The sequence below is a fragment of the Siniperca chuatsi genome, linkage group LG21 (genome assembly GCF_020085105.1).
Source record: "Siniperca chuatsi isolate FFG_IHB_CAS linkage group LG21, ASM2008510v1, whole genome shotgun sequence".
NCBI lineage: Eukaryota > Metazoa > Chordata > Actinopteri > Centrarchiformes > Sinipercidae > Siniperca > Siniperca chuatsi.
This window is the reverse complement of record NC_058062.1, coordinates 7,222,783-7,239,289: the sequence shown is the minus strand read 5'-3', so window position 1 is coordinate 7,239,289 and position 16,507 is coordinate 7,222,783. Positions and strand designations below refer to the sequence as shown.

At 43.0% G+C, this 16,507-nt stretch overlaps 1 protein-coding gene across 1 annotated transcript in view; it reads left to right on the top strand.

Annotated features, from left to right (window-relative positions):
* plcl5 (phospholipase C like 5) overlaps positions 1 to 16,507 on the top strand; it is a 66,289-nt gene that overhangs the window by 36,634 nt on the left and 13,148 nt on the right. The window contains exons 2-4 of the mRNA XM_044181305.1: positions 4,243 to 6,729; positions 10,842 to 11,045; positions 15,985 to 16,060. Of these exons, the coding sequence (XP_044037240.1) occupies positions 4,243 to 6,729; positions 10,842 to 11,045; positions 15,985 to 16,060 (2,767 nt within the window). The remainder of the gene's footprint in view (positions 1 to 4,242; positions 6,730 to 10,841; positions 11,046 to 15,984; positions 16,061 to 16,507) is intronic.

Here is a 16,507-nt window from a genome sequence, read left to right as displayed (position 1 = left end):
TGCCCTGCCTTGTTTGAGAAGATTCAAGGAAAACAATCACATTAATATATATATATATATTTATTATATATATATATATATATATATATATATATATATATATATATATATATATATATAAATTAGGGGAAGACATTTTTGGCTTGACTGTAATATTATCATTGACATTTAAATATTAATTAGTTACACAAATTAACTCTGGGCACTTTGATGGTAAGGCTTTACCATCAAAACACAGTAAGCATGTGTCTTTGTTGTGTGTGTCTGTGTTTGATTTCTCAGTGTTTGACATGTCAGTGTGTGCATTTGATGTGTAATGTGGCTTAGCTGTGACTAGCTGTCTGTCGTCGTGTTCTGTATGTGTGTACACATTGATCCTATGATCCCCCAGCACACATGCAGGCAAACACAACACACATACTCACATCTTGGAGAGCACGTCATCAAAAGGGCTCTGCTCTGCTCTGTTCTGTCTTTACTCCCCATTACCCACACTCCCCTGTTGCCTTATTCACCAATTCACATTGCACACACACAAATGACACAGTAGCTCTGTGGGCGAGAAGAACTGAGCCATGCCTCACTACTTTCTACAGACCCGTTTTAGAATTGAGCAATGACAGGAGCAAGGAGTAACGAGTGGCAGGCAGCCTGCACAGCCATGATGATGCTGTATTTTTCAGTCTGTTTTGAAACAGTGAAGTTGTTCATGCCACCACATAAGCAGTTAGAGCAAGAGGACTTTTTAGTTTTGCTTATGCTTTCTGACATAACAAGAGAGGAAACTCTTGGTGGTTTATGTTGAGGGCCTTGTGTTGCACCCACATAAACGCACACACTCTACGGAGATGAAGCAGGCATTAGTTTTTCTGATAGTGCTGCATTCCAGGGCACACAACATACTGTGGGAGTACAAGACAGCCAAACAGATGTATATTGATTTTAGAGATGATATAACCATATAATTGGAAATATAATTATTATATAATTATACAAATATAGGAAGACTATGAAAATAGCTTGTCCATTGTGCCCTACAGTATGATTTTATAGACGTTTTGGTATGCTCCACTCAGTTGGGCACTGCAGTGTAACAGGCAACCTGAGAGCTCATGCTGCATCAATTGCCTCCCTGAAGTTAAGTTCCCTATACTGCTTATGGCGCCCAGCGTCAGGGTGTGACAACAGTGATGGGAGGAAGTGCGAGTGTGACAAACCACTGCCCTTCAGAGGATGTTGAGGGACTTGTCTCACAGCTTGTCCCGTCCCCAGCAGCTTCACCCTTCCATCAGGGAGTGTTTGACCCAGCCCGGAGCAGCCAACATCACCACAGGAAAGGGGATGGGGGAGGTGTATTACCAAAATACTCCCACATCACTGCGACAACACCAGCAAACAACACCAACAGGCAGTCAAGCCAGAAGCACTCGAACACACACGCACATAAACAGAAATACTGACATCTCTACCAGGAAAGTGCAACAGAAGTGTGGTCGATCAAGAGGGAAAAAATGACTGCATCTAGGAAAATACAGAGGCAGAAATTTTAAAAAAGTAAAAAAAGAAGGAAAAAAAGAATTTTTCATGAAATTAGGATTGATATTTATGTTTTTGGTTTATCTTTTTTGTTCCTGGCCTTTGTTATTTATGCATACATCCACAACACAGACACCATTGACCAAACAAGTGATAAATCCTTTATCTAGGTCACCAGCCTTATGATTATCAAATTTAAATTCAATAAATAGAATTCAATTTCAGTAGTGTGTGAAATGATCCCTAACAGACACATTTTGCCTACTTTGTTTTGATTGAGTGGCTGGAGCTGAGGATAACCGCATGTTGCCCTGCCTGACTGTCCAGCTAATTGTAACAGCATGTTAATGAGACACAAGATTACCCTCACACTCTTTGACCCTCTGTGGCTACAGCACTTCCCTAAAGAAGGCCTGGAAACTATCAGCCTTGAAAAGATCTCCCCCTCTTGCCACTTAATCAGTCTGCTTTCTTCACATATTTCCAATACCTGAGTCAATGTAGATGTCCATCTGGTTGATTTTGCAAACAGCAGAGAGCATATCAGAGGAGACCAACTGTCTTTATGGACTGTTTTGAAAACAGGCTAGAGTTGTTAACTGTAGTTTTCTATCTCCTGAGGCGAAAGGAGCAGGCTAGTGAAATTAAAGAGCACGATATTTGAAATATGATCTCTTGATTATGGCCTCCAGATTTATCTCCCACTACAAGCACTATGATGGGTTGGGGGCGGATGATCTTTTGGAATAAACGGAAGCAAGCTGAACCAACAGCAACCTCCATGCCCTCACAGTCTTGGCAAGGGTACATGCATTACCATGTGCCTGTGGGTCTTGGCACTAGCTTTCACAACAATTGCATGCAAGTATTTCTCAATGCTGAGAAAATAAATGCTTGAATACCTATATAGTGAGCAACTCTTTTGACCTGGGTAGTCCCAGCATCATGGGACCACGGCACACCATCTGATGTAAGAATAGTGAAGGCACTGACTAGAATTTCCAAAAGGTATTTTCATCCACATTAAAGAATGATTTGTATCTGTATTCAATTATTTTTCCATCTCTGAAGGATTACAGATTTGGAAATTATGATTTTGAGGACTTGTGTAGTGAAAAGAAATAGAGGTCGTAAAATAAGGGCAAAACCAGAGAGCGATGATCAAATCATTTCTTCAGCTATGCGTGAAGTGGTGCCCATTAATCGCGATGAGGTGCCGGGCGTCATCTGCCTCGGACCGTCAGGTGGAAGATGGATGGCCCTGAGGTGTTTTACTGTGGCTGGAGTTGAACCATGCTCTGGGGAGATCCATCAGACCTGTACAGGCAGTCACTGGGGGGGAAGACATACTCACTCCTCCGTAGCCCCGGGGGACCTCTGCCCTTTCTAACTTGATTTCTTCAAGCTAAAAGCAATCAACAGACATGCTAAAAGGGAAGAAAACTGAGATTAGATGGTTTTGGTTAAATTTTTTTTTCATTTAGAAGTGTTACAAGTAATCAAACATCACCATTGACATTTTCCCAAAATTATTTTTAAAGAGAATTTGTCTTTTGTCCGAGTCAACAATGACGGTCTCAAAGGCTTTGTGTCTAGAATCTTTAATATGTAACAGTAATTTCTGGATTTGTTTAGTTTTGATTTAATGTACTGTTCTCTGTGGTATGCATTATTCAACAAGCCTACTTTCCAAGCCCTTAACCAGGCCATCTGCATTCAGGCTATCTAGCTAACCACAGCCCTGTGTGGAAATAGGGCAGCACTGTCTGTCTGCTTTCTGCCAACTAGGCTCACGACCTAAAAGCTGCAAAAGTTCAGCCATGTCATGGCAGGTGGTGTGTGGAGTTTTTCTATTTTCACATGTTTGGCTTTTGCGTTGTAGAGGACAGTCTCTCTTTTGAAATCACCGGGCAAGAAATGTATTTATGGGGGTATATATGAGGTTGCCCACAGGATGAATATTTAACCACATCTCATTTGCAGTTATAAGGTAATTTGAAACTGATTTTAAAGCCCTTAACTTTGTTTGAGAGATGAAACCATTGTGACTTGAGCCAAGCCAAAATCGTATCTCTAGTTTTGTACCCTATCATTACAGCAGCAGTCCTGTTTTTAAAAAAACAGACATCATGCATTACAGTATGTTCCGATTTGTCTCAAAGGAAAAGTTGCAGGAGTTACTCTGACTTCACATGAAGTTATGCAATGTCTGAGGCTATTGGCCTGTCAAAAATATATTTTTAAAAGCCATTTTAACAGTCAAATGTCAAAGAAGACATGCATGGTACCCATCCACCACTGTATCCCATCTCCATAAAGATGGGCCCCAGTATGTTGGCTCACTGCTGGGGAGAAAATAATAATTTCCACTGAGCAGTTGATAACTGGGTGTTTAATGGCAGCCCATTAATGTATTCTGTCATATTTGTGCATTCAGCAGTTCAGCACTGTTTACTGATGGGAATGGTGTATCATGTCCATCTTTACCTTTCAGCAGTATAACAGCTTGTAATTAGATTTAAGATTTTTCTTTCAGCATTCAATGTGCATACATCTATCTAGGTATAAAGCTGCTCTGTGATGAAAGGGAAAATTCAGCTTTTTGTCTCCTTTCTCCTCTTCTATACATTTCTAGAATTCAGATACAAAATGTAACCCAGAAATCCTTCTCTACCCCAACCCTCCCCCACCCCATTCTGTTTCCAGGATGGTTCCAAACAGAGACAGGTGAGGAAGAAAACAGTGTCCTTCAGCTCAATGCCAAGTGACCGCAAGATCAACAGCACAGCTGCTTGCATGGCCTTCATGATGGAGGGTTGTGAGATGAAGAAGGTGCGCTCCAACTCACGCATGTACAACCGCTACTTCCTGCTGGATCCAGACATGCACTGGCTCCGTTGGGAACCATCCAAGAAGGATTCAGAGAAGGCCAAACTGGAGATCAAGGGCATTAAGGAGGTTCGTTTGGGAAAGAAAACTCCAGTTCTGCGCAGCAATGGTCTCTCAGATCAGTTCCCTGATGAATGCGCCTTCTCAATCATCTATGGGGATAACTATGAATCCTTAGATTTGGTAGCCAGTACAGCAGATGTTGTCAGCACCTGGGTGATGGGCCTTAGGTATTTGGTGTCTTATGGCCGGCACACCGTGGACATGGTGGAACCCAGCCAACCGAGTCTACGAACATCTTGGATTGGCTCAGTGTTTGAGCTAGCAGATATGGAAAAGGAAGGACACATAGATCTGTTCAGGGCCACCCAGATAATCAAGGGGCTCAACCCTGGAATGAAAGAGGCGAGGATAGAGCTCAAGTTCAAAGAACTCCAGAAAGCTAAAGACCAATATGGAGAGGCAATTAACATGGACACCTTTGTGGAGGCCTACTGTGAGCTCTGCACACGGCCAGAGATTTTCTTCCTGCTGGTGCAGTTCTCCAGTAACAAGGAGTATCTGGACAGTAAAGATCTGATGCTATTCGTAGAGGTGGAGCAGGGTGTGGAAGGTGTAACTGAGGACATGTGCAGGGATATTGTTCAGAAATTTGAGCCATCTGCTGAAGGCAGGGAGAGGGGGTACCTCTCCATTGATGGCTTTACACACTACCTCCTCTCCTCCGAATGCCACATCTTTGATCCCCAGCACAAACGTGTGTGCCAGGATATGACCCAGCCTCTGTCCCACTACTACATCAACTCGGCACATAATGCCTCCCTTCTGGAAGACCATTTCTGGGGTTCGTCAGACATCAGCAGCTACATCCGAGCTCTAAGGATGGGTTGTCGCAGCATTGAGGTCATTGTATGGGATGGCCCTGATAATGAACCAGTGGTGTATGTAGGTAGTTCTGTAGCCTCACATCTAGCTTTCTCTAAAGTCCTGGACATTATAAACCAATATGCTTTTGAGAGCTCTGAGTATCCCCTGATTCTCTGCTTAGTGACCCACTGCTGCATCCCCCAGCAGAGGGTCTTGGCACAGCACATGAAGAAGATTCTTGGGGACAAGCTGTACATTGAACCCCCCAACAAGGAGGAAAACTACCTACCCTCCCCTGAGAAACTCAAAGGTAAAATCCTCCTCAAGGGTAAGAGGCTACCACCCAGCTGCACTGACACTGAGGGGGACGTGACGGATGAGGAGGAAGGTCTGGAAATGTCCCGAAGAGTTGGGGCTGATGAGAAGGACCAGCTCAATGGCTTAGGCTGCAAGAGACTCAGACTGTGCAGGGAGCTCTCTGATCTTGTGTCTCTCTGCAAGTCAGTCCAGTTTAGGGACTTTGAAATGTCTAAGAGGGACCAGAAATACTGGGAGATTTGCTCCTTTAATGAGGTAGATGCAAACAGGTTTGCCAATGAGTTCCCAGAGGAATTTGTCTGTTATAACAAGCGCTTTCTTTCCAGGGTATATCCCACACCTATGAGAATTGATGCCAGCAACATGAACCCCCAGGATTTCTGGAAATGTGGCTGCCAGATTGTGGCCATGAACTACCAGACGCCAGGCCTGATGATGGACCTCAACCTAGGCTGGTTCAGGCAGAATGGCAACTGTGGGTATGTTTTGCGGCCAGCCATCATGAGGGAGGAGGTGTCTTACTTCAGTGCCAATGCTCGGGACTCCCTGCCGGGGGTGTCTGCCCAGCTTCTTCACATTAAGGTCATCAGTGGGCAGAATCTGCCTAAGCCTCGTGGCTCTGCTGCTAAGGGTGATGTGGTGGAGCCCTACATATATGTAGAGATTCATGGCATCCCAGCAGACTGTGCTGAGCAAAGAACCAAGACTGTGTCCCAGAATGGTGACAACCCTATTTTTGATGAGAGTTTTGAATTCCAGATCAATTTACCGGAACTTGCAGTACTGCGCTTTGTTGTGCTGGATGACGACTACATTGGAGATGAGTTCATTGGCCAGTATACCATCCCATTTGAATGCCTACAGCCAGGCTATAGACATGTCCCTCTACAATCTCTGACAGGAGAGTTTCTACCCAACACCACTCTGTTTGTCCATGTAGCCATCACCAACAGGCGGGGTGGAGGAAGGGCACATAAGAGGGGTCTGTCCGTCAGGAAGGGTAGGAAGGCCCGGGAGTATACCACCACCAAGACCACAGGGATCAAAGTAGTGGACGAGCTTTTCAGAGCTTCCACCCAGCCCCTCAGGGAGGCCACAGACCTCAGAGAAAATGTGCAGGTAAGGAACTACATACTACATACAACTAAAGTATTTATGAAACATAAACACAAAATCATTATTTATCATTTCTATATATCATTTCTGTTTCTTAGAGCTACACTTTTTTAGACTGAGCCCTTGATCCAGATAGATTAGGTGCTTTAGTGTGTACATGGCTTAGGTTGGATATGCATTACATGTTTTTTTAACAGAGCAGGGCTAATGAGCATCTCTGCTCAGTACAATATTGATTATCTGAATATTGTCTGTTCTTAAGAAAACATGTGACAACTGCTGAGGCTTTGCTGGAGATCCCCTATCATTTCGAAGTCTCTGCACATTCAGTAGATGTTTTCTGAAGTTGCCTGTCACTCCCATTCTCCTTTTAAAAGAAGAAAAAACTTCTACTAAGTAATAGACAATTGCCAATTACATTTGATGCTACAGCATAGAACAGATCATTGAAGCACCAAATTCAAATGCTCCTTTCTGTGGTAATTTAAGAGTAATGGAAATCATTTTACTGTATTAAGCAATACTTTGTGCCCGTAGCTAGGGTAAAGAAAGCAGGATCATCAAAATCATTAATGTTCATACTCTACAGACCCTGAATATGCCAATGTTACAGTAGATGAAGGGTTAGACAGAGAAAATAGACATCAAATTAGACAGTCACATGGATGTTCCACCATAAGCTAATGTGTCACACTCCTTTTTGTGTATCCAGGTCATAAATATCGAGGTCTGTCCGTCTGTCTTCAGTAAGCAGTAACCTCTGTCTAATGGCACAGCAAACAAAAGGCCAGACCAAGCTAAATAAGCAGAGATGTGATTAGAGCTCTTGTGGCATGTTGTGGAAATAGGCATGTTCTGAAAGAGGACATCATTTTCCTCTCCAATACCCCGATACAGAGAGAAATATGTTTGTGTCCAGGAGGTGAAATTGATCCTGTAATTTTAGCGGTAGTTACAAATTACAGCCTGAATTGGATAAGAAGAAGGTAATTTCAGGAAAATAATTGGGAATAAAAGTGAGAATTCTTGCAATTAATGAGCAATTGTGACAAAAAAAAGTGCTTCCTTACTAGTCCAAAGATTATAATGTTTTTGGCAATGCGTTGCTTGTTTGAATAATCTAAATCGGTGACAAATGGATACCTCAACTTTGCTGGGGTGTGAGTCAGCATGGGAACATTTCATGACTAAGCCATGAAATATGGCTCACTGTGAAGACACACAGACATATCAAACACATCCAAACTTTTGTAAAACTCCAATCAACTAACTTATGCTAAATATGGAAATAATCACAGACATGTCATATGTCACATCTGACACTCTAATCTGTTCTGTATCTTTGAATCATGTCTTATAACAAATGGTTTTAAAATCTAAAGACTTACATGAAAAATGGCAGTATACAACTGGATGTGAATCGGTGTCTTTTAACCTGATCAAACAACACTACCGCTCCCCAAACCACAATATCCTGTTTGAAATGTAAATGTTTTGTTTTGAAATGAGGAGATAAAAGTTGATGAAATAAATGAGAGGTGAAGTTGAGAGGAAGGCTTTAAAGAGGATAAATGAAGGTGTTTTTAGAATAAGGCCTTTGCCTTTTAAATGTGAAAAAATGGTCAGTTGTGAAAGCTTTGTAGAGGCCAGCTGTGTGGAGCCTGGTGCCTTAGATCCGGAGGGAGGTGGAGGGCAGAGAAAGGGCTTGTGGCCAACAACCCACAAGGCAACAACCAGACCAGCTCTGGAAGCTTCCCCACCCCTGCATTGAAGCCAAGATTAGATGTTAACTTGAGGAAGAAATATCTTTTGTACTCATACTCACTAAAATCCCAGATATCATGGTATACAACCTTAGCCATGAAAGCAGTGCACACACACACACACACATTTTTGATGTCAGGTGTCAAATGCATTATTTCACCTCACTAAGCTCTTTTAAGACTCCTTTTATCCTCAAACAGCAAAGCTTCCAGATGGTCTGCTTTGAATAATAACAGAAAGACAAGTGTGTTTGACTGTTGAAAAGACTGAGGTCATCCATGAACATTGACCAGTGGGCAGCTACGATAGGTTGATAGGTTGCCGTGTGGATCTAGGCAGCAAATCAATTATTTCTATGGGAGACTTGAATGAAGTCTCCGGAGTGCAGCTGCCTATGAACCTTATAAAGTATTGATGGAGGAGATCTGCGAGCCTGCAGTTTCTTTTTATTTGCTGAAAAGTGTGTGTCCCATCATAGGCACATTCACCACTCAATACTGTCAGCCAGAGAGAAGAGGAGAGCGATACACAGATAGAAGCAGAGAGAGAGAGAGAGAGAGAGAGAGAGAGAGAGAGAGAGAGAGGAGCAAACAGAAACAAAAGAAGTGTTGTAACCGGACACGAAGCTCTCATTTGGGGAATGTGGGAAGGGGAGTAAAGTGGGGGAAGGGAGTAATTAAAAACACTAACCAAGATTGTAAGTAAAACCTCATGGTGGAAAGCATGAAATTAGTTTTTTTAACATCATGGCTTGGAAACAGTTTTCTTGCACAGTAATTATCAAAAAACATTCACACATGTGGTCCCATACACACGTGTGGAATTATACAAAGCATAATGCATGCAGTCACACATGCTCATAGTTCACACAAACACACCAGGTTTTAATCCAGAGCCCCAGAGCTTCCACCATTGTGTTTTTCCGTGGCTGTGCTCAGTGGCCCAAGAGGTGTTAACTGTGGCTGAGGCTCAGCATACAGACTGTGACTGTGTCCCCTGGCCACCCTCTCCGTCTACAGGAAGGTCGGGCCCCGCATTGACAGTACATCCTCTGGGGTAGGGTGTGGTGGGGTAGATTTTTTCTGCAGGCCTGAAGGTCTAGCCCAGAGAGACAGCTGGTTCCCACACTGCAGAGTGCTGAGTGTGTGGACGAATTCCTAAACACCAACACTGGCTGGTTTTCTCTAGATTTTTTTTTTTTTTTGCCTGCTCCTATTCTGCTAGTTTTCCCTGCATCTCTTACTCTCTCTCAAGCTCTCTTACCTGACTTGTGTTTCCTCAGTGCTTCTCATCATCGCCCTCACTCTTCCTGTCTCTTTGCTGTTTCAGACTCGATTCTTCATGTCTCAGCCTAGACTGCTCTTTTGAGCTCCTTCTTTTTCACTGTCCCTTTCTCTTCTCTCACCTCGCTCTGTCGCACTCTCTTTTCTTGATCTCTTTTAACCAAGCTAACTGATGGGGCGCCATGTGAAAAGCAGTGGGCCTGGTTTTGTTGCTTAAATTCCCATGCTGGCAGAAGAATAAAACGCTGTGAGAGGCAGTTTCCCAGCTGCTGGGGCTGCAAAGCCTTTGAACCCAGACTCTGGCTTTGGTGGACTGGAAAGCAGGCTGGCCCAGGATAGGTGAAGAGTGAGCGAAACAGAGGGAAAGTGAGGCTGGCAGCATATTCTAAATTCAATTTAATTTGTGTCTTTAGGCTGACAAACCAAACTGCTGTTGAACTCGATGCTGCCAACAAATGACAGGAAATCCATGAAAATGCCATATTACATTAATTTGGCAGATGCTTTTGTCCAAAGTGACTCGTGCGTTGGGAGCAATTTGGGGTTCAGTGTTTTGCTCAACGACACAACATGTGAAGAGGAGGAGCTCAAGGTTGAATAAGCTGATGTTATGGGAAACTGATAATTTCACTGTCACTAAGACAAACACTCGTTGCTATCTTATCTTGTTTCTGGTATTTCTCATTGAATCTCCTCACTCAAGGTCATCTGCAAAAAGTCGTAGCAATATTTGCCATTCCATTAGGACCACAGTCACTTCATTTGCCAAGAACAATGACTCTACAGGAATTTGCCTTAGCTGGTTACATCAGAAGTTGGATAGTTGCTTTGGTTGGTTTCATTAAAACTGAAATATACTGTTGTGACAGCTAAGAGGTTTAGAGCACAAGGACAAAGAAGACACCACATGCAGATTATTTAACACTTACTTTAGTTGATGCTGCTTCTATTAAATAAATACAAAATTGACACAAATGTGGCATATAGAATTTGTTGTTTTTATATTTTCCTTTTTAATGTGTTCATACCCAAATTGCTATTCTTCATTGTGGGTGTTTTCCTTCCCAGAATGCCATGGTGTCATTCAAGGAGCTCTGTGGCCTGACCCCGGCGGCCAACATGAAGCAGTGTATCCTGACTGTGTCTACCTGGCTGATGAACAGTGAGCGGTCACTGAGGGTAACAGTGGACCTGAGCGAGACTTACCCCACCATGGAAGCTCAGGGTCCTGTGCCTGAGCTGCTGCGCAAAGTGCTCAACGCCTATGACATGGTGAATAACCTGCACACACATGAAAGACTGTATGAACTAGCATGTGATGCTGTCAGGCAAACAGAAATGTTTAAACCGCTGTTGTGAAAGACTGAATTTGGTATTACACATATGAACATCTTTTGAACAAATGTGTTCTGCAGAAATTCTGTTTAAAAATTGATATTAAAGTACAAATTCAGTACACACACATACATACGCACTTATATGCATCTTAGACTGTGTTCATATGAAACAATAATGCTCTCATTATACTGTGTAACATCTTACCAAATATCTACCTCAGGTAAAGATAAAATGTCAAAGCACTCAGGCATTTAAGTATGATAACAGAGGCTGTCCTGTGCGCACTTCCTGCTCTGTGCAGATCTTCATAGGTGCTGCGCTTATAAAAATAAAACAGAAAAAAAAAGAGGAGGGTTAGCTTGCTTCCTCCCTTGATTCAAGCAGTCTGACAGCTGGATGTGTTTTACAAGGCTTCTAAACGTGGCTAAAACCACCTATTTGACCAGTCAGATCGTCAAGCTGCAGCTTTCATTGTATAATTCACATGTGCTTCCCCAACCTGCCTCCTCTCTTGCAAGAACAATGCATTTTTTATCACTTGACATTGGCTGGTTGAGGTTGGACTCTCTCTGTAATTAGTTTTTACCTGCTGTTTCCTCTTCCTCCCTCCTCTCCCCCTCCTGCGAGGCTTGGTGGGAGTTGGGAGTTGGTGAAGTGGGTCATGAGTGAGGAACAAGGTTGTTGTGTCCATGCTGCTCAGATCATCGGTGTTCCTACTTCTGAAACCTACAGGAGTGCACTGACATCAGGAGCGACGCAGCGAGCAGCTCCAAATAAAATCTGCTTTGGCTTTTATGAGACTTCGCACCAGGCAGGAGGCTTGGCACTGTCAGAGCAACTCTCACGCTCCAGTCCACAAAAAAGTTTCTGGGGACAAGCAGAAAAGCAGGCCCAGAATCCATATTTTAGAGTTTCAGAGATTAGAACATGCATTCTCAGGCCTTTAACACCAGAAAATGTTTGTCATCCATATTACCTCATTGGATATTTGTTACTTTATTAATCAGAATAATTAGAATTGTTTGTTTTTGGGAGGCTATTCAATAAGGGTATTACAAATATCAAAAACATGCTTTGAAAATTCTACTAGAAATGTATTCTTCTCACTAAATCATCTTATGTCACCCTATAATGACAGGTTCCATAATTTTCCCCATCAGTGGTTGGCAGTTTTTAAGGATGATATTATAGTTTAAGGAGTTAATAAAATGTGTATGTACATTACATCCTTACTTGTCCTAAGCTTGGGCCTGGTCAGCTGAGTGTTTGTTTGCTTCCCAATGATTGGCCTGTTGGCACACTCCCCGCTCAAGAACAGAGGACCCAGTGTGTGCGTATGTGTTTGTGTGCATGTGTGTAAATGCGTGTGTGGGCTGCCAACACCAGGCTACCATTTACTGTAGGATATCAGTGTGCAGTGTGTGTCCCCAGTCACCCCCATGTGGGCTGCAGCCAGCCAGCGTTGTAACCCTGAGCTGAACAAAATGTCAGCACACTGGAACTCCTGTTTCCACAGGTCAGGCCAGTCAAGCTCATATACATATACATACATATCTGTACATTTATATATATTTACACAGATATGTTTACAGTACAGCTTAAATGACACTTGGAATGGAAAAAAAATAGTCAGTTGTCTCAATCAAACGCTAAGGTCAGGTTAGTGAGATTCAGAGCTAGGACTTCATTTTAGACTCACCATTTTGTGCACACTCAATGTCACACAAGAAGACATCCACTACACTAGAGGCAGCGGTGCTGCTTTTAAGGCCAGAATTCAGTGCAGCTTCAAGACACGTCGCATTCAGGACTCTTGCTTGTCACTATTGGAAATATTTGCTTTCTGTCTTACTTTCACTATTGCTACAACTCTCATCTATGCATACAACTCACAGTACTCACATCCATTCTTTGGGGGTTGGTGAAGCAATTCTTGGAAATGTAGGTTAATCAAATACTTAATGTATTAGCCATCAAAGATTAGATTCTGCAAATTTTAGATTTTTCCTTTAGATTCTTAGATTGGGACTGATGGGATGAAGGGACTGTCCAAAATGAGCCCACTTTACTCAGTTGTCTGTACTCAAAGGATAGCAAAACAAGAAAAGGCATGCACATACACACACACATACACACACATTATAAGAGTCCACTTCCTGTCTCCCTGCTAACGGGAGTGTGAAACTTCATTAGCTTCCTCCGCAGTGCTGCAGGGCTGGTCCAGCTGCTCCTCCTCAGCTTGTGGGATAATGTTTAGGGCTCAAACTACAGAGTTGTGTTGTGTTACTGACACAGTCAGTAAACGCCCCCACGCATCAGCATGGACATACACTGGACCTGATAATCTCTCACGGACTGATTGTATCCATCTCAGAAATAAGTGACATTTGCATTTCAGACAACCTCCCTGTTATATTTGAATTTAAAGTCCCTCTCCCTGTAGCCAAATCTCTCATTCCAGCCGGTCGCCGCTGCACCATCACATCCACCACAGCTGGAGAATTTGCTGCTGCCTTCATGAACACCACTCTTTATTCCCAGGACATCATGGTCTCTACTCTGTGCCCAGAGGACTTCATCTCCTCCTTCCATTACACCTGTTCAGAGATTTTTAACAGCATTGCTCCTTTCAGTTGCATATCTGTCAAAACCAAACCACACCCCTGACTTAATGACACCACCCGTGCCCTCAGGCGGCAGTCCAGACAGGCTGAGCGCATGTGGAAGAAGGACAAGTTACATGTATCTCTGGGTATATTGAGGGACAGTCTCACTGAGAATCAAAATGCTGTTAAAGCAGCTAAATGTCAGTATTTGTCAAATGTTATTTCCACCAGCTGTAATCACCTGAGAGTGCTAGTAATGTTCTGCAGCATGTGACAAAGTCAACCTGTGATGATTTTCTCCATTATTTTGTTGACAAAGTAGCCTCTGTTAAACAGAGCATTAACAATATGTCTAACAGTTTTGACTTATGCTCTTCTTCTGTACTCTCTGTGTTTAATGTGTTTGAGTCAGTGTCACTGTCTCTCCTCACTGAGGTGGTCCAGGGGTTGAGACCGACTAACTGTCCTATGGACATTATTCCTTCCAAGGTGCTTAAACAGGTTTTTAACACAGTGGGGCCATGTCTCCTCTCGTTCATAAACAGCTGCCTCAGCTCAGGTTCTGTACCAACTGCTTTCAAGCATGCTGTGGTCAGACCTCTTCTAAAAAAACCCAACCTTGATCCTGCTGTCCTGTCAAATTTTAGACCTGTGTCCCATTTGCCTTTCCTGTCCAAGGTTTTGGAAAAAATAGTCTTCATTCAGTTAAACTCTTTTCTGGAAAACAATCAAATCTTTGAAAAATTCCAGTCTGGCTTCAGAACACGACACAACACCAAATCCACTCTGCTGTAAGTACAGAACGATATTCTCTTATCCCTTGATGCAAAAAAGCCTGTGCTGCTGGTAATGTTGGACCTTACTGCAGCGTTTGACACCGTGGACCATTCAGTCCTTCTGAGACGTCTGGCCCAACAGGTTGGCCTTCAGGGAACTGTGCTGCAGTGGTTTAGGTCATATTTAACAGATAGGACATTCTCTGTTATGATTGATGATCTTTCCTCCTCTTCAGCCCCTATGACCTCTGGTGTGCCACAGGGATCCATTTTGGGCCCTGTTCTATTCTCTCCGTACATGCTGCCTTTAGGTTCAAGTCACAATGTGTCCTTCCATCTGTATGCAGATGACTTACAAATCTATCTGCCGGTTGTCCCCAATTCTTCTGACAGTCTTGAATCCATAAACAGATGTTTAGATGACATCAAATTGTAGCTGTCTCAGAACTTTCTCTGTTTGAATGAGGACAAAATAGAATGTATTGTTTTTGGCATATCCAACCTGCCCAGCGTTTCAGCTCCTGGTCTTGTTGCGTTGACCCCCCATTTTAACCACGTTGTGAAAAATTTGGGGGTGAAATTAGACAGCATTCTAAAATTTGATAAGCAAATTGATTCTGTGGTCAGGGCAAGCTTCTTTCAGCTCCACCTCCTAGCAAAGATTAAACCCTTCTTGAGCCGTTGTGACCTGGAGAAAGCTATCCATGCTTTTGTTAGTTCCCGCATAGACTACTGTAATGCGCTCTATGTGGGAGTTAACCAAACTGGTCTTCACCGTTTGCAGCTTGTGCAATATGCTGCAGCCCACCTGCTCACTAACACAAGCACATCACACCTGTCCTATACTCCCTGCACTGGCTCCGAGTCCAGTTCAGAATTAATTTTAAAATTTTGACATTTGTATTTAATGCCCTCACCGACCCGGCAGAGCTCTATGATCTGCTGGGCAACATCTGCTGGAGGTCCCCCAGTTCCGGTGCAAACAGTGGGGCGACTGTTCTTTTGCAGTGGCCGGTCCGAAACTCTGGAACTCTCTGCTCATTGACTTATGTTCCATCACTGACCTGCCTTTGTTCAAAGCCAAACTTAAAACCCACTTATTTAGAATAGCTTTTAACACTTGGTGGCCCTGTGACACTTTAATGTTGTACATCACTTTGGTTCAGCTTCAGTTGTTGGTAGGTGCTATTGAAATAAAGCTTGGTTGATTGATTGATTGATTCCTCTGATTATGATCTTACCCCAATTAAAGTAATCAGATAAAGACATTTACATGACTGCTATGTTGCCTTAATTGGGTTAAGGCTGAATTGTTAGTGTGTCAGTAAACATAGCAGCTAAGAGCTCAGCCCAAATACTTTAAAATGAGCCCTAGCTGTTGAGGGATCAAATCTGTGTTTTGCTGGGCCTCTGCTCAGGCTTTTCCGGTATGACCCCGGTATGATGTTGAGATGTGATGCAAACTAACTACATGTCGTCTTTGTCTTCTAGATGATCCAAACCAGCAGAACACTGATTGAGTCGGCTGATGTTGTCTACTCCAAGCTCACACAAGCACAACGGGAAGGTATGCTGCATTATAGGATGGGCAGAGTCGTCATCCTCTACATTTCCTACACTGCAGAACATGTTGATCACAACTGGATGCGTAATCCAAGCTGATATTTTGTTTGCCTGAAAATTATTAAAATAAGATCATAAGACACAAAGCAACATAAATTAATTTGATGAAAGTTTGTTGAGATGAATATTTTCAACTCTTCTGCTGCACGGTCCAAATGAATCATGTACTGTAAGAACTCGTATCTGCAGCGTTTGAACGTATCATGTCGTGTCCTCCTGCCTAATAGAATGAGCGTAGTGTATCTACTGCTACAGCATCTCCCTCAACATCAACAGCAGCGGCTGCTGTCAATAGAACAGGCCATCATCGGTGAGTCAGCACCAAGTAGTTATCATGTCAGTGGGCAGGTGAAAACAATCAGCCAGCCACACAGACAAAGGGCTGCAGGAG